General features: G+C 44.6%; 1 protein-coding gene across 7 annotated transcripts in view; it reads right to left on the bottom strand.

The window, feature by feature from the left end:
• PHACTR1 (phosphatase and actin regulator 1) overlaps positions 1 to 20,459 on the bottom strand; it is a 326,124-nt gene that overhangs the window by 77,143 nt on the left and 228,522 nt on the right. For 5 of the 7 annotated variants that reach the window (XM_038174412.2, XM_038174411.2, XM_038174415.2 and 2 more), the window contains 3 exons: positions 15,323 to 15,403; positions 4,268 to 4,453; positions 112 to 318 (listed from right to left, as the gene is read on the bottom strand). In XM_038174412.2, coding sequence (XP_038030340.1) covers positions 112 to 318; positions 4,268 to 4,453; positions 15,323 to 15,403 — 474 coding nt within the window. The remainder of the gene's footprint in view (positions 1 to 111; positions 319 to 4,267; positions 4,454 to 15,322; positions 15,404 to 20,459) is intronic. The other 2 variants (XM_038174416.2, XM_072033220.1) reach the window with 1 other exon arrangement.

The raw sequence follows: 20,459 nt of genomic DNA, 5'->3' as shown, positions 1-20,459 counted from the left end.
CAACAACATGTGCAAACAGGTTTACGGAAGGACATTGAGGACTTTGCTATAAGGGCAAGTTTTTCCTATATGGGGCACGGTGATGCTGAGGGTCTAGAAACACCTACTTACCAGTTAAGTGGCTGGCAATCCTGGCAATAGGTTTAGGAGGCAGGGCAGGGGGCTGTTTGAGGAGGGACAACTGTTTCACTGGGGTGTCCTCATGGTCTCCAGGGAAAGCAGCAGATTTTTTGGGGGGAAGTAGCAGGACTGGCTTAGCTGTAGGATCTTGGGACAGGAGGACGCTGGATTCACTGGATGTGGGGCTCTCTTCAGACACTGGAGGACACAACCACATCATAGACGCAACAACGTTATGAGCAAAGCAGCAGTGGATACAGACATTTTAAGACGAGAAAAGCAGTGCAAGAATGCGGATTAGGACTGACTAATAGATTTCACTCAGACATCATATTAACACAGAAAGAAATAGAGAAAGAGAGAAAAAGAGAGAAAGAGTAACACACATTGAGATAACAGCTGAATTTCCCATTACCTCTGACAGAAGTCAGCTCCCTTACGCTGAGCTGGGACATATTCCCACTTCTTGAGCACATATCAAGAGCTTAAAATGTCACATCTCAGATGGTCTGTCACCATAGCTTGCTCAGAACCAGATATGTGAGCAGGCAGTCTTCAAATTTATCCTATAACTGTAAAAGCATCTCTTGGGGGCTATTTCATTCCAAAGAGGACGCACAACTGTGCATGATCACAGAGGAGTGCTTCTACTAGTCGATTTTACTCACTTGACCTTCATCCACAACTTCAACATTAAGTGATGCAGGAAGAGGAGTTAACCTAGATGTACAGTATTGCTGTCTCTCTTTATGGGCTAGGGAAGAACCGCAGAGAGCCTCACCTAGGATGGTGCAGCTGGCTGTGTTAACTACTGGAAGATCACAGAATCACAGAATTTCTAGGTTGGAAGAGACCTCAAGATCATCGAGTCCAACCTCTGACCTAACACTAAGAGTCCCCACTAAACCATATCCCTAAGCTCTACATCTAAACGTCTTTTAAAGACTTCCAGGGATGGTGACTCCACCACTTCCCTGGGCAGCTTGTTCCAGCGTCTAACAACCCTTTCGGTAAAGAAGTTCTTCCTAACATCCAACCTAAAACTCCCCTGGCACAACTTTAGCCCATTCCCCCTCGTCCTGTCACCAGGCACGTGGGAGAACAGACCAAGCCCCACCTCACTACAGCCTCCTTTAAGGTATCTGTAAAGAGCAATAAGGTCACCCCTGAGCCTTCTCTTCTCCAGGCTGAACAAGCCCAGCTCCTTCAGCCGCTCCTCGTAGGACTTGTTCTCCAGACCCCTCACCAACTTTGTCGCCCTTCTCTGGACCCGCTCAAGCACCTCGATGTCCTTCTTGTAGTGAGGGGCCCAAAACTGAACACAGTACTCGAGGTGCGGCCTCACCAGAGCTGAGTACAGGGGGACGATCACCTCCCTAGCCCTGCTGGTCACACTGTTTCTGAGACAAGCCAGGATGCTGTTGGCCTTCTTGGCCACCTGAGCACACTGCTGGCTCATATTCAGCTGACTGTCCACCATCACTCCCAGGTCCTTCTCTGCCTGGCAGCTCTCCAACCACTCATCTCCCAGCCTGTAGCGCTGCTTGGGGTTGTTGTGCCCCAGGTGCAGGACCCAGCACTTGGCCTTGTTGAACTTCATGCAGTTGACCTCAGCCCATTGGTGCAGCCTATCCAGATCCTCCTGCAGAGCTTTCCTACCCTTGAGTAGATCAACACACGTACCTAACTTGGTTTCATCTGCAAGCTTACTGAGGGTGCACTCAATGCCCTCGTCCAGATCACTGATGAAGATATTAAAGAGGACCGGCCCCAGCACTGAGCCCTGGGCTACGCCACTAGTAACTGGCCTCCAACTGGACTTGGCTCCATTCACCACGACTCTTTGGGCCCAGCTATCCAGCCAGTTTCTAACCCAACGAAGCGTGCGCCAGTCCAAGTCAAGAGCAGCCAGTTTCTTGAGGAGAATGCTGTGGGAGACGGTGTCAAATGCCTTGCTGAAGTCAAGGTAGACCACATCCACAGCCTTTCCCTCATCCACCCAGCGCGTCACTTTGTCATAGAAGGAGATCAGGTTCGTCAAGCAGGATCTGCCTTTCATAAACCCATGCTGACTGGGCCTGATTGCCTGGTTGCCCTGCAAGTGCCACGTGATGACACTCAAGATAATCTGCTCCATGAGCTTCCCTGGCACTGAGGTCAAACTGACAGGCCTGTAGTTTCCCGGGTCTGCCCTCCAGCCCTTCTTGTAGATGGGCGTCACATTTGCTAACCGCCAGTCAACTGGGACCTCCCCTGATAGCCAGGACTGCTGATAAATGATGGATAGGGGCTTGGCCAGCTCCTCTGCCAGTTCTCTCAGTACCCTTGAGTGGATCCCATCCGGCCCCATCGATTTGCGCACATCCAAGTGCCGTAGCAGGTCACCAACCAGTTCTTCGTGGATGGTGAGGGCCACATCCTGCTCCCCATCCCCTTCCACCAGCTCAGGGTACTGGGTATCCAGAGAACAACCGGTATTGCCGCTAAAGACTGAGGCAAAGAAGGCATTGAGCACCTCCGCCTTTTCCTCATCTCTTGTAACTAAGTTTCCCCCCGCATCCAGTAAAGAATGGAGATTCTCCTTAGTCCTCCTTTTTGTGTTGATGTATTTATAAAAACGTTTTTTGTTCTCTTTAACGGCAGTAGCCAGATTGAGCTCCAGATGAGCTTTGGCTTTTCTAATTTTGTCCCTGCAGAGCCTCGCTACATCCTTGTAGTCCTCCCTAGTGGCCTGCCCACTTTTCCAAAGATTATAAACCCTCTTTTTTCTCCTAAGCTCAAGCCACAATTCTCTGTTGAGCCAGGCTGGTCTTCTTCCCCGCTGGCTCGTCTTTGGGCACATAGGGACAGACCGCTCCTGCGCCATTAAGATTTCCCTCTTGAAGAGCGCCCAGCCTTCCTGGACCCCTCTGCCCTTCAGAACCGCCTCCCAAGGGACTCCACCAACTAGTGTCCTGAGCAGCCCAAAGTCAGCCCTCCGAAAGTCCAATACAGCGGTTTTACTGGTTCCCTTCCTGGCCTCGCCAAAAATAGTGAACTCCACCGTTTCGTGGTCACTCTGCCCAAGACAGCTCCCGACAATCACATCCTCCACCAGTCCTTCTCTGTTTGTGAAGAGAAGGTCTAGTGGGGCACCACCCCTGGTAGGTTCACTAACCAGCTGCGTCAGGAAGCTATCTTCCACGCTCTCCAGAAACCTCCTAGACTGCTTTCTCTGGGCTATGTTGTGCTTCCAGGATATGCCAGGGAAGTTGAAGTCCCCCACGAGTACAAGCACTGAAGATTTCACAACTTCTGTCAGCTGCTTGTAGAACTCCTCATCCATCTCCTCATCCTGGTTCGGCGGTCTATAGCAGACCCCGACCAGGACACTAGCCTTGTTGTCCCAGCCGATCCTAACTCAAAGGGACTCGACCTTGTCATTCCCAGCCTCAAGTTCTACAACATCAAAAGACTCTCTAATATAGAGAGCCACACCACCACCCCTTCTGTGCTGCCTGTCCCTTCTGAAGAGCTTATAGCCAGGCATTGCAGCACTCCAGTCATGAGACTGGTCCCACCACGTCTCCGTGATGGCAACCAAGTCGTAGCCTGCCTGCTGCATGATGGCTTCCAGTTCCTCCTGTTTGTTACCCATGCTGCGTGCATTGGTGTAGATGCACTTCAGCTGGGCCATTACCTTATCCTCCGGCCTTGCCATTGTTCCCCCTGGCACAGCACCAACAATCCTTGCTTCAGCCCCAACCCGTTTCTTACCTAGAATGCGTGATGTGAATGTCACCCAACACCATGCAGCAGGTAAAGGAAATGACATACCCCAGGGTTTAAAAATGTTATCAGCCCTCTACAGCTCATTGGCACATCTGAGAAGTAGCATGACAGTTAGAAATGTACTCTTAAATGTTCACAAAAATGCAAGGACTTTGCCTGACATGCAAGAGGTTACTTGTGTAGAAGTAGAGTACATAGCAGAAGTACTGCTATGCTGAGACAGTCAAAATTTCTTATGGAGCACCCAGCGATAATCTATATGCTCCTTCTCCACCAGAATAACTTGGTCTTCAACAATGGTTTCTCAGGATAAGAGGTCAAAAACCTGTTTCAAACTGCTTAAAGTAGCTATGTCATACTGAAAACAAGATGTTACCTGTTCCATCCATGATCTCTGTGGTTGGGAGCACCTCGTATGAGCAGGGTTCCCCAGGCGCAGAACCTGACTCCAGTTCTGCTAGGGCTGGAAGCGATACTTGGCTGGAGCTCAGCACTGGTCCAGAGCCCAGAGGCTGCCCATTCTCCAAAGCTCCTTCGTCATTTGGTATGGAAAGTTCCCCATCTGTTCATATTTGGAGGAAAGCACAGTGACAACAGAAAACACAAATAAGATACAGAAAATTTTGAAATGAAGTCTGCTTTCTCCAATAGCTTGCTTGAGAATGAAGAACCTGAACTAAGTCATTGTATGTACATAGGAGACACAGGATAGTGATCAAAACAATATGGTTTTTATCTCAAAAATACAACTTGTGCTGAGCAATTTTTGGAGCTGTCTGAATGACGTTCTGTCCACAACAGTTTCATAGAAGTCTGACAGCATTTCATTTGTCTTACAGGGTTATTAAGACTTGGGAAAGATCTGCCAAATAACTGTGTTGATCCTTTGCTTATCCCTAGGCTTGTCATTATGATCCATGGTCTAAGCTGCATGGTCATCCTCCATCTGATAGGGTCACAAAATTTATTTTCCCTGTCTCTGTTAAAACTGTAAAGTCAGAAAAGAGAATGGATTGGAACTGAAGCTATCAAACTTTTTTAAAAAAATAATACAATACATAATTTCTAATATTTTAATAATAATAATAATGAGCATTATTCCCTTCCCTTACAGTATTTTTAATACTATAAAGGACACAAGAGGAATCACAGAAGTATGTCACTACTTTATGTCCCAATAAAACTATCATAGTCTCCCAGCATGATCAAGACTATAAGTAAGGGAGAGAGCAATTTTTATGGTTGCCTGGTGAAAGGTCTTGATATTGAGATATAGCAGATTCCATTTAGAAAGTCTGTTTTTAAAGTTATTATTAATAACTTCTCCATGTGGGCAATAAATTCTGTAACAGCAATTGTTCGTTTCTTTTCTATCAAACACCACTTCACATTAGAAATAATATAGAATAGAAGGGAGGGATCATATCATTCTTCACGGTGTCAACCTGCATGATTTTTATCTCAGAACTCGTTATGCACAGCACTCTGGTACCTGGAGGCGATGACTGCACAGGTATCTCAATTACAATTTTATAAAGTGTTCAGCTCTTACGGTTATGAGTGGAAGCCTGAAAATAAACCCAGAATGTGACCTGTTAGAAAAGAAAAGGAAAAAAAAAAAAAAAAGCAGGCAAATAAAAAGAGACTAGTTTTCCCATGCTTTCAAATTATTTTTAAAGTCAAACTCAGGATTTCAAGATCTGGTTCTTGATTTTTGGGCAACTGTGATTAGCCACATTACTGCTCAATGTACCATGCAGAAATGTAAAGCACTCAAGTGAGCACACACTTTCCCCTCACATGGCTAAGATACGCAAAACACTTTGGAAAACAATACTGAAGAGACAGAAAAACAAAGTTGCATTTAGGTGTCAGGACACAGTAATTAGCATGTCTGAAAGTACAATAAATGATAAATAATAATTGTGGTTTTTTTTCTGTCTTGTAAAGCTTTGGTACAACATGTGAAAACGGTCTCTTCCTTAGTTTGGTATTGTTAGAAATACCAAGGTTCTTGACTTTCTTAATTTTATTTATTAATTTATTTATTAAGAACCAAAGAGCTATTACGATATATTGCCACATCACCTGCAGCTTTCAGAGCAATCAACTGAGCTGGCAAAAGGTGGCAACATTAATCAAAACTGAAGGTTTCAGCCAATTTTTCACAGCATAGCCTCTTTCTAACTGCTGCAGTCATTCAATACAAACCATTTTATTTCCCTAGATAGCAAGGATCAAACAACAGTTCAGCCAGTATTTAAGCTGAATGTTTTTTGACTTAACTGTTTTGACTTAACTGTTAGGGTGGAAATTCCACGTATCCCGTGCTTGTTTTGTCTCCCTTTTGTAAACACATTCCTTTACATGTGTTTGGGATAGAGGCTGCTGTTGTGTCAGAGACATGGTTTCATGAAAGATCATAATTACTGCTTAGGCAGAATAACTGCTTCTTGAATGAAAGACAGTGACTATGTCCAACAATCATAGAATCATAGAATATCCTGAGTTGGAAGGGACCCTTAAGGATCATCAAGTCCAACTCTTGACACCGCACAGGTCTACCCAAAAGTTCAGACCATGTGACTAAGTGCACAGTCCAATCTCTTCTTAAATTCAGTCAGGCTCGGTGCAGTGACCACTTCCCTGGGGAGCCTGTTCCAGTGTGCAACCACTCTCTCTGTGAAGAACTTCCTCCTGATGTCCAGCCTAAACTTCCCCTGCCTCAGCTTAACCCCGTTCCCGCGGGTCCTGTCGCTGATGTTAATGGAGAAAAGGTCTCCTGCCTCTCGACACCCCCTTACGAGGAAGTTGTAGACTGCGATGAGGTCTCCCCTCAGCCTCCTCTTCTCCAGGCTGAACAGGCCCAGTGCCCTCAGCCGTTCCTCGTACGTCTTCCCCTCCAGGCCCTTCACCATCTTCGTAGCTCTCCTCTGGACACTCTCCAACAGTTTCATGTCCTTTTTATACTGTGGTGCCCAGAACTGCACACAGTACTCAAGGTGAGGCCGCACCAGCGCAGAGTAGAGCGGGACAATCACCTCCCTCGACCTACTAGCGATGCCGTGCTTGATGCACCCCAGGACACGGTTGGCCCTCCTGGCTGCCAGGGCACACTGCCGGCTCATATTCAACTTGTTGTCTACCACGACCCCCAGATCCCTCTCTTCTAGGCTGCTCTCCAGCGTCTCATCGCCCAGTCTGTACGTGCAGCCAGGGTTTCCCCGTCCCACGTGCAGGACCCGGCACTTGCTCTTATTGAACTTCATGCGGTTAGCGATCGCCCAGCTCTCCAACCTATCCAGATCCCTCTGCAAGGCCTTTCCACCCTCATTCGAGTCCACAACTCCTCCAAGTTTGGTGTCATCGGCAAACTTGCTCAAAATACCTTCTATTCCTACATCCAGATCGTTTATAAAAATATTGAAAAGTACCAGCCCTAAAATGGAGCCTTGAGGGACCCCACTAGTGACCGCCCGCCAGCCTGACGCAGCCCCATTCACCATAACCCTTTGGGCCCTGCCCGTTAGCCAGTTGCTCACCCATCGTATGATGTTTTTATTTAGCTGTATGGTGGACATTTTGTCCAGTAGGATCCTATGGGAAACCGTGTCAAAAGCCTTGCTGAAGTCCAAAAAAATCACATCAGCTGGTTTCCCTTGGTCCACCATACGGGTGATCTTATCATAAAAGGAAATCAGGTTAGTTAGGCAGGACCTACCCTTCACAAACCCATGCTGGCTGGGACCAATGACTGCTTTGTCCCCCAGGTGCGCCTCAATACGTTCGAGAACCATCTTCTCCATGATTTTACCAGGCACTGACGTGAGACTGACAGGCCTGTAATTGCTAGGGTCTTCTTTCTGACCCTTCTTGAAAATCGGCACAACATTTGCCAGCTTCCAGTCTACCGGGACCTCTCCAGACTCCCAGGATCGTTGAAAAATAATTGAGAGAGGTTCCGCGATGACGTCCGCCAGCTCCTTCAGCACCCGGGGATGAATCCCATCTGGACCCATGGACTTGTAGGGATCCAGGTGGAGTAGCAGATCCCGCACACGTTCAGGGTCGGTTGGGAGTTTGTCATCCCCACCGTCCCGGTCCTCCAGCTCGGGGCACCCTGGGTCCCGAAGCCCATCATCGGCATTGAAGACAGAGGCAAAGAAGGTGTTAAGCGTCTCTGCTTTGCCTATGTCATCGTCTGTGAGAAGACCTTCCCTGTCAAGGAGCGGCCCTATGTATTCTTTAGTTCTCCTTTTTCCATTCACATATCTAAAAAAACCCTTTTTATTTTCTCTCACAGACACAGCCAGCTTCAACTCTAGGTGTGCTTTAGCCACACAAATTTTCTTCCTACAGACACGAACAGCATCCCTGTATTCTTTCCATGTCACCTGGCCCTCCTTCCAGTAGCGAAACACTCTCTGTTTCCGCCTAATCTCCATCAGAATGTTCCTGGTCAGCCACGCCGGCCTCCTGCCACGCCTGCCTGACTTGCGGTATTTAGGAATTGCCTGATCTTGTGCTTCTAGGAGGCATCGCTTAAAGAGTGACCAGCACTGGTGGACATCAAGGCCTTCAAGAGCAGCTTCCCAGGGGACCTTGCTGACTAGTTCCCCGAGCAGCCTGAAGTCCGCCTTCCCCATATCTAGGGATGAGGTTTTGGTGGCACTTTTCCTTCTGTCACCGTAAATTTTGAACTCAACCACTTCATGGTCGCTATGACCGAGGCGGCCACCAATCACCACATCTCCCACCAGACCCTCTCTGTTTTCCAGCAACAGGTCAAGGAGGGCGCCTTTCCTAGTTGGCTCCGTTAGCACCTGCACCAAGAAGTTATCATCTAGGTGCTTCATGAACCTCCTGGACTTGCTCGTGTCAGCCGTGTGGCACTCCCAGTTAACGTCTGGCAAGTTGAAGTCCCCCATAAGGACAAGGGGAGTTAATCTCGAGGCCTCTCTTAGTTCTGTAAAGAATAAGTTATCGGCGCTATCGTCCTGGCCAGGCGGTCTGTAATAGACTCCCACAACGACATCCCCTTTATTCGTTCGTCCCTTGATCCTTACCCAGAGGCTCTCAACTTTGCCATCGCCGACCTGGAGTTCCACACAGTCCAGCCCCTGCTTCACATACATCGCCACCCCACCACCTCGCCTACCCTGCCTGTCCCTCCTGAAGAGCCTGTAACCATCTATCGCAACACCCCAGTCACAGGACTCATCCCACCAGGTTTCGCTTATGTCGGTGATGTCGTAGTTGCGGGACTGGGCCAGTACTTCTAGCTCATCCATTTTATTCCTCATACTGCGTGCGTTCGTGTAGAAGCATTTCAGGTGCGTCTCCTTACACTCAGCACCTTGTGGATCTAACCGAAGGACCTCACTGGCACACAGCCCCTCTGATTCTAGCGTACTTAGGTCTTCACCGGCGTGCCTGGTTTTAGCCCCTTCCCCCTTCGACTCTAGTTTAAAGCCCTATCTATCAGCCCTGCCAACTCCTGACTAAAGATCCTTATCCCTCTCCGAGAGAGGCCCATCCCATTCGGTGCCATCAGGCCCGGCGTAGCATAGACCTTCCCGTGGTCAAAGAACCCAAAGTCCTGCCGGTCACACCAGTCTCGAAGCCACGAGTTTATGCGAACAGCACGCCTTTCAGCTTCGATCCCCCCTATCGGAAGGACAGAGGCAAACACAACCTGCGCGCCTGAACCTCTAAGTTGTCGCCCCAAATCCCTAAAGTCTCTTTTGATCACCTCCGGACTTCTTTTTGCTACTTCATCGCTACCAGCCTGAAAGACCAGTAGCGGGTAGTAGTCAGTGGGCCGTACCAGGCGCTTGACTTTCTTGGCAACGTCCCTGACCCTGGCCCCAGGGAGGCAGCAGACTTCCCTACTGGTAGGGTCAGGCCGACAAATAGGGCCCTCTGTTCCCCTAAGGACAACACAGTTGTCCTTAGGGGAACAGGAGTCTCCCACAACAATCACCCTCCTGTCTTTCTTGGTGGAGGCAGTCCTGATGCGTGGAGTCGACCTCCTCGCCCTAGGCATCCTCCTGGGTACACTTTCTATCTCTTCCTCAGTTGCTGGTCTCTCAGTCTCCAGGGCCTCAAACTTGTTTTGTAAGGGCACCTGGCAAGGTGGGGCCGGAAGGGGAGGGCATCGCCTGCCACGTCGAGCAGGGACCAGTTTCCATTCCTCCTCAACTCCCAGATCCCCTCCCTCCGCCCGACGGCAACAGGGCAGGGGGTCCACCCCCATTTGGGGTGTCTCACCCCGGTACCTCTCCTTGAGGCCCTGTAGGGAGTTGCTCCACCAGTCTATCTCCCGCTCACACTCCCTGATGGCCCTCAACCTCTCCACCTCCTCCTTGAGCTCCGCCACCATGCGGATCAGGTCATCCACTTGCTCACACCTCACACACGCAGCGTCTCTGCCTCCCGCCGATGGTAGGAACAGGCTCTGACACTCCCTGCATCCCGTGACCTGAACCGCTGCATTCTTTAACGGGTACTCGGTCTGGGTGTGTACCGACCTCCTGCAGAGCCCTCCGTGCCTGGTGGAGACCATTATCACCTAGCTAACGGCTGTCGTTAACAGGTGTTCGTATGGGAGGGGGTTGCTCTCCGCCCTTCCTGCTCGCCCTGCCTGCGCGAACTGCCGCGCTAACTGCCGCGCCACTCCCTTCTGACGCGCCACGCCCTGTTTGCCCGTCCTGGTCGCCGCGCTCCTGGTCGCTCGCGTTCCCTAGGGGCTGCTTTTGAACGGCCGGGCAGGGGGCGCTGCTGGCTCCGCCTTCGCCTCGTCAGCCTCCCTCACGAGGGCTGCCGGGTCCTGGCGGCTCCCTGAAGTCGGCTCGATGCCGGAAAGTTAGCCCTGCCTGGCCCGATCCCCCGCTCCGCTGCAGAACGCGTCTGCCCCGGAGCCGATCGCCTCGGTAAATGGCCAATATTCACTAATTTGGTACAGGACTAAATTTGACCATTACTATGACCAGACAATGAGTATGTATGATAAAAGCAACAATTTATTTTTTTTTTAGGGATATCTACACATTTTTAATGGAGATGCCAATTGTAACATGCAGAGCATCTTGAAATCTTACTATCTAAATGCACTTTGCATTTATCAAGGTATATTCAGCATGGCTTAAGAAGATAGCATTCAAATTATCTGTTGAAGGTTTACTATTGCAAAAAAGCAAAGTAAGAGAGAATTTTGACTTTTACTTGTTGTCATAATAGCAAGTGTGACAGCTCTCCTTATTGACAACATAACCTATTTTAATCTTCCCTCTGAAAATCTCTAATCTTCATTTAGGCTCTAAAATTCATCCTCGGATTTGACTGAAATCATCAGACATGGCACAGTATCATGACTGAAATATATACACTAAATCTGATCTTGCTTAAAGAAGAACTACACCAGGAACTGCTAAATCACAGTAAACAGGTCAAAGAAGGAGATGAAAATCATCATCTGTAAAGTGAAGAATCTCTTAGTGTGAATTAATCCTGGATCAGAGGTATGCTTGACAACCAGACATAAAGGGCAAATTAGTTGCTATTTTTAAAGTAGTAAAAGCTATTTCGGATAGCTGACATACAAATGGAAATAATCTTAGTAATGCAGTTATGACATATATATGGATGAATTGATTAGTCTTCAGGAACTATGAGTTTAATTTTGCACAGTGATAACATACGTAATCTTTTGTTCTCAAACTTGCTAATCCCTTTGCTGCATTTTATGGGAGCTATGTTACTAAGTGGAGAACAACTTTCCCTAAATGCATGAGCTTTGATACTGCAGGCAGTGTGCTAGTCAGCATGATCTGGACTGGACCAAAGTCAGTAATGTGAACTCTGAAGCAAAAGGAGCACAAGAAGGCTGCTGCTGTGTTAAACAGGATGCTCTGTACACGGATAGTGATGGAACAAGCAGAACCTCAGAGGAATTTCTCTGATGCACAGGGCTCTAACCCAGATGTTTTGGTTCAGCCTTGCCTGTGAAAATAACAGCACAGGGTGAGGGCCCAGAAATATATAGATGATATGTTCAAAAGATGTGGACCTTAAGCACAGTTTGTACTCATGAACTCATCTGCCATTTCCACTTCTTTTAATTCTTTTTCAAATTACTTGCAGCCCACAGTGCATCATGATAGCTGGTACAGATTGAGCCTTTTGTTGTTTCTTTTCTTTGGAGCTCTGCCTACATTCTCACTGTGTCTTTTGACTCTGAATGCCTTGCAATAGGGAACTTCCTATCTGCTTGATGAATGTAAAGCTCATGTGCTCCTTCGATAGACAAATGGCTTAGCCAAAATGATAAGGAGAATTCTAAATCTTGTGTTATTTTCCATTTTGGGTTGTCTTCAGTACTGGCCTTCTCTCAAGTATGAATGTTCAGACAAATATTCTCAATGGACAAGGCTAGGAAAGGCAAGGCATGTCCATGCCCTTCTCTGCTGTGGCCCCCATGGGCTAAGTGACAGAAAATCAAGTGTTCTTGTTTGAGGTTTATCACTCACAAAACATTTTCAAGCCCTGCCAGGGTTTAGGTAACTTGAAATTTTGTTTTTTAAACCCTGATTTTGATTAGATAGACAGTACAAAAATAGAAACGTACAAAAGATGAAGACTGCACATGCTTCCTTTGAGGAAACCACTGCATCATCATCTCTGAAGTAAGCAATTACTACGCTCCTGTTCAGAAATTTCTTACTACAGGAAACCTTGTCTATGTTCACATGAATGAAGATGTATCAAAATATTACACGTAGCTTTTAATTCTTTGCCCATAGCACACTGGGCATCTCTAAAGACAGATACTTTAGTGATGGTTACAGCTTCATATGAGAATCAAAGCTGTTCATCTATGTGTTCGAGCTCTTGGCTCTGCCTGCCTGCAAACTATTAGATCAGCAGGCATCTGACCAGATATTTCTTCAATATACTATTTTTCTAAAAGTACACGGTATTTGACAAAAAATGCAATCTGCCCACATTTGCAGAAGATGCAAGTCACACAACCCTTGAAATAGCAGAAACTTATTCAGTCATGATTCTGGCCCTTGCCAAGAAGTGAGCTCTCTGCAGTTCAGTCTGGAGTGGTTTCACTTGAACAGTTTAAGTATGAGGGTCACTGAAGCATTTCTTGTTTCCCAAATATAGCAGCTGGACTGCAGTGATTCTCCCATCTGTGAACGCCGTGACTTACTGAGCTCTACTAACTGTCACCTGCTGGACAACACAAAGTCATCTGAAAAGCCACCAAATCCTGAAGCAAACAGGTCAGAATGTCACTTTAAATAACAGGCAAACTGGCTAATTCCGTTCTTCTTCAACATACGTGATAAAACAGTACTAAGCACACTGCAGCTCCAGAATTTCTGTTCTTAGGTCAGTTTATCCATTTTAATTTTCCTGTTATATGTTCAGATTATTTTAAGAAAGAAAAAGGCAAAATTACCTACTCATGGGCCTGAGTGTTAGGAATGGGAGACTAAGAGATTTAACATTATTACTCCAACTATTGTCTGTACAAGATGCCTCTTGGCACAGAAGATGCTACCATCAAATAAAGCCTTCTGATATGAATACTCTTGGATTACTTTTCCTCTACAAATTTTGTCATACTCATCCTCACATCACACAAGATCAATGCTACTATACTTGTGTGTATACACTTTTATCTCTGCCCTGCTTCTTTCAAGGAAGGGCTCCAATTTTTCTTTGCTTGCTGTGTTTACAACTAGCAGGAAATAATGTGGAGATACTGGATTACAAATCTAGCCATGTTGTGTGATAGCTTCCCATTTATCTGCATCTGAAAAATAAAAAAAGTTCAATGTCTCTACTCCTTGTACTGGAAACAGGAAGAAGCCCGAGTTTCTTACCAGCTCTTTCTGCTATGTATGAAAACGTGAAAAATGACTACAAGGAGGAGTGCTTTTTGTTTGTTTTGTTTTTTTGATAAGGAACTTCAGACAGCTTAACATCTACTTTACCAGGCAATATTGAAGATTACAGACTACAGCATTACTTGAAGGGAAAAAGCTGCAGCCTTTTGGAGCAAAGCAGGGAGAATTTCCCTGAATTTCAAGGTAGAAGGCAGGGTCATGCTGCACAGGAGAGATTTTTCATTTGGATGCCTTTAGGTTTGTGCAGGGATAAACAGTGGCTGTCCTACAAGCTTCCCAGGGTGTTGAATTGGGAGCTACTTCCTGGCTTCCCCTGGGCTGAGACCCACATGGAGTGACAGACTCAAATGTGCCTCGCTGGCCACAGGGATGTCTGCTTCATGGTTGAGTATATGGTCCAAGTCACAGTCCAAAATGTGGAAAACCTGAGACACTGAGAAGGGAAAACCTTTTGCCATTTGTTGTTTCTGCTCTGCAGTTGCATATAGAATGACTCCCAAGACACCACAGTAAGAGCACAGGCAGTATTCGATCCAAAGGATAAGGAGCATCTAAAATATGCAATGGATAAAAACAGTAGAATGTAATCACAAGCAGCACATTGCTTTTGTTTGGGTTAGTAAATTTTTAAATAATCTCTTCTTTACTAATAAACTAGATTAAAACAGCATATAGCAGATTTAAGCAGACCAAACCTAATGAGATGGACTGTACCTATAAAATCTCTGAAAATGCTTAGCTTCTACAGACTTATCCAGGTTTTGTACTGGTACTGCTGAAGAATTTTAGACTTTGAATTAATGAGATATCAAAGCACATGCCTAAGTTGTATTGAAATTAAAAGGCAATTTTGCCATACTTTTACATAATTTGCTGAATTCACTGCCTTAGTTATTGACAAGAGAAGCAGAAAAACAAATAAAAGTTGCAGTTAAAGATTGACACATACACAATAGATGTCAAATGTGTGTTGCATTACCAATGTAAAATAATGGTGTTTTGCATAAAAAGTACATTACTGACACAACAAATTAATTATCCTGAAAAAGGAATCATTATTTTTTTGACATTTGAGCTGTTTCAAGGGAATGTTCACTGTTCTGTGCTCATCACAGGATCCCAAGCCTTTAAAACATTCCCTTTTTTCCAGAACTGTTAATCCCACAGTGACTCAACCAGACAATTGATAATAAATGCAGGCACAGACCCATTTCATCTCCCTATGGTCCGGATGCCTTGCTGTTCTGCAACAAGTTACTATTGCACGCTGCTGAGACTTATATTTCTACTGCTTTACATTTTTGATTAGCTTTCAATTTTATTTGCTAGATAGCTACCACATCTATCCAATCAAGAGGGTGTGAAATCAAGAGATGTTCTAGAGACCTTACTCTGTACAGTCCTGCTATTTTGTATGGTATTCCCAGTTCCTAATGTTACAACAATGTACGATGTGGCCATAAAATTATACAGGATGTCAATTTAATGTTGCAAAAAGCAAGAGCACTTACCTTTATCAAAAATTTCCTTCAGCACTCCTCGTTTTATAAGCTCCTCTCTGCTTTGCCTCATTGATATCTTTCTTTCCAAAGCTGTAAGCAGAGGAGATGCGTGAATATTAATAGAAAAGAAGGAAAATGATAATTTTGAAAGGCTTTATTCCTTTTAAAGTGTTTTTCTCCTATTAACGTCAGTGACAAACTGTCTTAAAAGGTACTGGCAGCCCAAGAATTTGTTTGCTGTTGTTGCATGGCTGATTTTGATAGAAATAACTATATAGTGACCTATTTGAGGGCATGTCTGCATTCCTGTTGCTTAATTTAGATACGTGACCCAAGCAAGAAATGGAGAATTAGAGACAGCAAAGAAATTGAAAAAAAATAATATAGAAGCTGGTGAGAGAAAGGCAAGAAAGAAGGCAACGTAGAAGATCATGGCCAATGAAATACATGTCTGTGGATTGTCTCCAGGCCATTGAAGAGGACAAGCACCTCCACTTCCCCAAAGACAAGGCTGGTTTGCCACTAACTCCAGTAAGAGCAGAGTTAGGCATTTAGGACAGTGCAAAAAAAGAGCTGTTTAATGGAGTCTCATCTTCCCTGAAGGGGTATTTTGCCCAAAACAGGTACCAATGAGGGGTAATCCACGTCAGCCAGTGTAATTTAACATCAGCTCTGAACAACCTGAGTCCTGTATTTGTTGCCTGGAGATTGTGGTTGCCAGGGCAGCAAAATAACAGAAACTTCATGTTTGTTCAGTTCAGTAGTAATTAAAACAATGTCCAATTAACCAAAATACCACAAAGGGCATGCATTCAGGCAAATTTCTGAAAGGCAGCAAGCAAGGGGCACAAGAAGCGATGTGCAGGACTGTGTGTGCTCTGCAAGAAACAAGCCTGTGCTTGCCAAAAAACAGGCACAGTCAAGGGCGAATTGCTTCTGCCATATGCTCCGCTGTCAGACACAGCGCAGATGCACACAGGCACAAATGAACTGGGACTTTGCGTCTCCGGTCTAACCAAGGCAGATTTAAAGAAAAAGGGGCCCTTAAACACCCTGTCCCTGGAAACATGAGGATATAATCTTTTCTGGCACTGCTGGCTGTTCACTCTTCCCGGAGGGTCACAATATACTTCATGAATTAGCTGTGCTTACACTGACACACTGTGCTCATTGCAATTTATTTGCTGTTAGATACATATAGCTTAGCATGTACAAGGCAGCTCTGATTTTAAAAGCATTATTTTCCATAGGATAAATTTGTTTCTCCATTTCTAAAATCAGCTTTCAACATGTATTCTTCAGGTCTAAGAAAGCCAGTAGATACCATCAATAGCTAATAAAACCCATGCTCTCCCCTGAACATGCGCTCTGAGCTTCAGCTCAGAATTAATGGCAACTACAAGACCTCATACCCCCAGCAACATGGTATAGTTTTATTTCTGAGGCTCTTAATGTAACAGCCTTTGGGGCTTAAGAGACACGGCATTTTCCGAAGTGCCTTAGCCCCTTTTTAAGAAGTGCTTTAGGCAACTTATAGACTTTCAAAGAAACTTAGATTTCTAATAGGCTTTTGGAAAATAAACACCCCAACCATCACACTGAAGTCACTTTGTAGACTAGTCCCTCATCTGCCTTTTTCCCACAAGTGGTCTTGTGTTGGTATGGCATTTAAATCTTCTTCCCCTTCCTCTTTAAGAACAGCTTCTCTTGCTCTGTCCAAAAAAGCCAAAACAAACTACTGCTAACTCGTAAGCTTTCTTCCATGGAATATATCATTAAAATCCCAACTTAAAAGAGTAATTTGGCCTTACTGAACACCTTTTCCAATAATTCTGAGAAATGGTAATTTTCCATGAGTGTAAACAGAGCACAGCACACAGCCTCTGCTGTTCAGTGGGAAATCTGGTTGGGTGAACCAGCAGCAAAATAGCAGTTTCTGCTCATGGGCAGCAGCACTTTCTCCAAAACAAAGGCACAGGCAAATTCTGCTGTTTCTGAACTTCACCAGAAATAGCTAAGTTACATATCCACATTTTACATACTAATCCAATCACATGGCTGCAGGCATATAACCATATGCTGTGCACAAGTAGATGGATTTCCAGGTGACATGTCGGCCTTTCCTATACCATACACAAATAAGCCGAGGGAGAATGGCCAACAAAATGTGCTGACCCCATGGAGTGTGCAGATCAAGTCACACAAGTCAACCACTGAGGATATGATTGTGTCCGCCCATTTTACACAGACACTGGCAACCACCCATGTTCCCCATCCCACCCTCCTGCCTGGTCAAGAGCCAGGTGTACACGGTAGCAGCAGTGTTACTACTGAGTTCATGGCTAGGCAGACATGCCACGTTATGAAAGTAGTGGTAAGAAACATGTTAATACTTCTGCGGGGCAGATTTCTAACCAGGGCTAGCTGGATATTCTGCAGAAGCAGAGGAATACCTTCACCCAAACAATTACTAAGCAACATATTCAAATATAGCACAAGACTTCTCAAAACCAGAGTTTTGTGTAGTCTATCTAATAGTCTATCTGTACTTTAGGAAGACTACAAATATATATATTTTTTCAAGTATTCCTTTTAGTTCTAATTTGTTTCTGTTCCAGAATGGAAAAAAAAAAAAAAAAAAAAAGGAACAAACATCCCAAAACAAACCAAACCACTCCAGTTTGAAGCTCAGATGAAAACATTTTTTTCAGTATCCAAAGTAGGTACAGGACTTAAAGTATTAATTATTTTCCTACTAAGCCAGTTTAATTAATAAGATATTTAGAGGAAGGGCATGCTGGGCTAAGAGCAGCATTGAATGATAATAACAGATGTTATACTAAAACTATGGAACATGCTGCTTTCCTTTAACACAAATCTTCCTCCCAAACAAGTCTTGCACATTTAAACTGCTATGCTACTGCTGGATCAAGTGTAAAAAATCACAAGTGTCTAGATGCAGAACTCATTAGGAACTAACAGCTTGAACAATGAAATGTTTCACTCTGCCTGGATTTCTCTGACAAAGATTGCCAGTTCTCTTATGAAGGATGTTTTTTTCAAGCAGAAAGCTGATACAGAATAAATTCATTCACTCTACTGAGAAGGGATCAATTCACAGCAGAGCATAAATACATGAATTAATCCTTGATTCATGAGAAACCCATAAATTCTGTGATGGACAAAAATAAAATGTAATTAATATTTAACAAAAGATGGATTACTTCATTGGCAATTTACCTTGGTGATTAACCTCATTTTGTTCATGTGTACAATCTTCCAGATTAGAAACAATCACTAAGCCCTCTTTACGGGGACTATTTATACCAGAAACCAGTTATCTTAACAAAGTCAGCCACTCTTCAATAAAGACTCACTTACTAGTTTCTGGTTTCTGTAAGTGAGAATGTCTGTATTTTATGATATAAATGCGCAGACTTTGTTACAGCTCCCTGCAGTATGCTATTACTTTTAAGCTCTGATGAAGAAACATCGGTGGGAAATAGTTAATGTTTCTAAGCTAGTGTTTTTGAACTCTTCCCCCAGGAGCAGCACCCCTCCAGTGTTCAAGCAGAGCGCTTCTATGCGGCAGACCCATTAAGATCAGTAAAGCCTTGACAGGGTCATGAGGATTTCCAGCCCCTCCATTCTGGAAATGGAGTACAGTTTTGTCTTTATTCCTCTAATAAGCCACTGTGCTCTCTGATGACAGTGACTGTGGGCCATTCCACCAGCTGAGAAGGTGAGCACACTGCTGCCTTTGTGCCAAGCCTTTTGCTGCTCCATTAAACAGCCGAACAGGCAATTATGTAGTCAGGATGTTTGACCTTTCTGTCCCTCACATCCTTCCCTCCAACACCAAGATGAACTCTTCCAACATGCATCAAGTGAGAATAAACTGCTCCCCTTTGCATAACTCATCATGCTGCTGTTAAAAGCAAGGGGCAGACTAAACACTCAAGTCCTGCCTTTCTGTTCATTTGACAATCAAAACTGAACACACCCGTGCTAGCCAGTTGAATCCTAACCTTGCTTTTTTTTCTGAAGTTGCCCTTGGCCTTCCTCTTAAAGGGTGTTGGAGGTTGCTTTGCACAAATTCTTCCTTTCAAAGGCCACTGTAATTTTCATGATCATTTTAGGAAGCAGGAGCTTTCTGGTGTGTCAATTATATTTAAGTTCAATAGGTAGAAATTTGATTTGCTAATATTTCAGTTCTGAATAACTAGAAACAAGTATACCAATAATTTTTCAGTGTTAAGATAAACAATCATCGATTTCCTTTAGATTTGCAAGGCAGGAAAGCTTTCCAGATGTGATGGATTCATAACACGTTACATCATCTTGAAACTCTTCCGACAATTTAGACTCTCTGGATAATCAAATGGAGCAGGATTCACCTGATACAAATTTATACAGATTGGGCTTCTGCCTCTGAGTTCATTCCCTTATATAGCAAGAGCAATTCTTGGGCATGATTGACCTCAGCCTAATGTAAGCATCTAAAACAGACTGAACTACACCTTGAAAGTGCCTGGTAGTCTTTCCTGACCACAAAGGAAGCTAAGAGTGAGTAGATGAGATGAAGATGCATAAAATTAGGGCTGAATCTACTCCTGAAATCAAAACTGACTGAAGAAAAGAGTTTTAAAAAAGGAAATACAGGTATAGATGAAAGTCTCAGACTTGAGAAAAATAGGTGTGTCAGCTTACACAGAGCTCCATTAATTTTGGGGTTGCTTCAATACCTGTGACACGACACCCAGAATCACTGCTGTGAGCTTTGGGTTTGACCAATGTCAAAATATAGGTTGGTTGAAATAACTGATTTAATTTGCTTAGTCCTAAATACAATTTCTTCTTGGCAAACATTAATACATCTCTTGGAGCCTGAAGAAAGGCAAAGTATTTCGACAGGTTTCTGAATACCTGAAATTTAAATTTCTTTAGAAACATTTTGGGTTTCTGTAGTCTCAGCCTGGGTTTTTCAGTAACAGGATTATCTACAAAATATGACTCAGAGGGATAACTACCTAGAAAGAATTAGGAGCATCTTTTTGACTGTGTTGTCCGCCTATGACATTTCCTGTTCTGTAAAAAAACAACAACAACAAACAACAACACTATAAATACCTCTCCAAATCAGGTG

This window comes from Anas platyrhynchos, chromosome 2 (assembly GCF_047663525.1).
Source record: "Anas platyrhynchos isolate ZD024472 breed Pekin duck chromosome 2, IASCAAS_PekinDuck_T2T, whole genome shotgun sequence".
NCBI classification, from domain to species: domain Eukaryota; kingdom Metazoa; phylum Chordata; class Aves; order Anseriformes; family Anatidae; genus Anas; species Anas platyrhynchos.
This window is presented reverse-complemented; position numbering and strand designations above follow the sequence as displayed.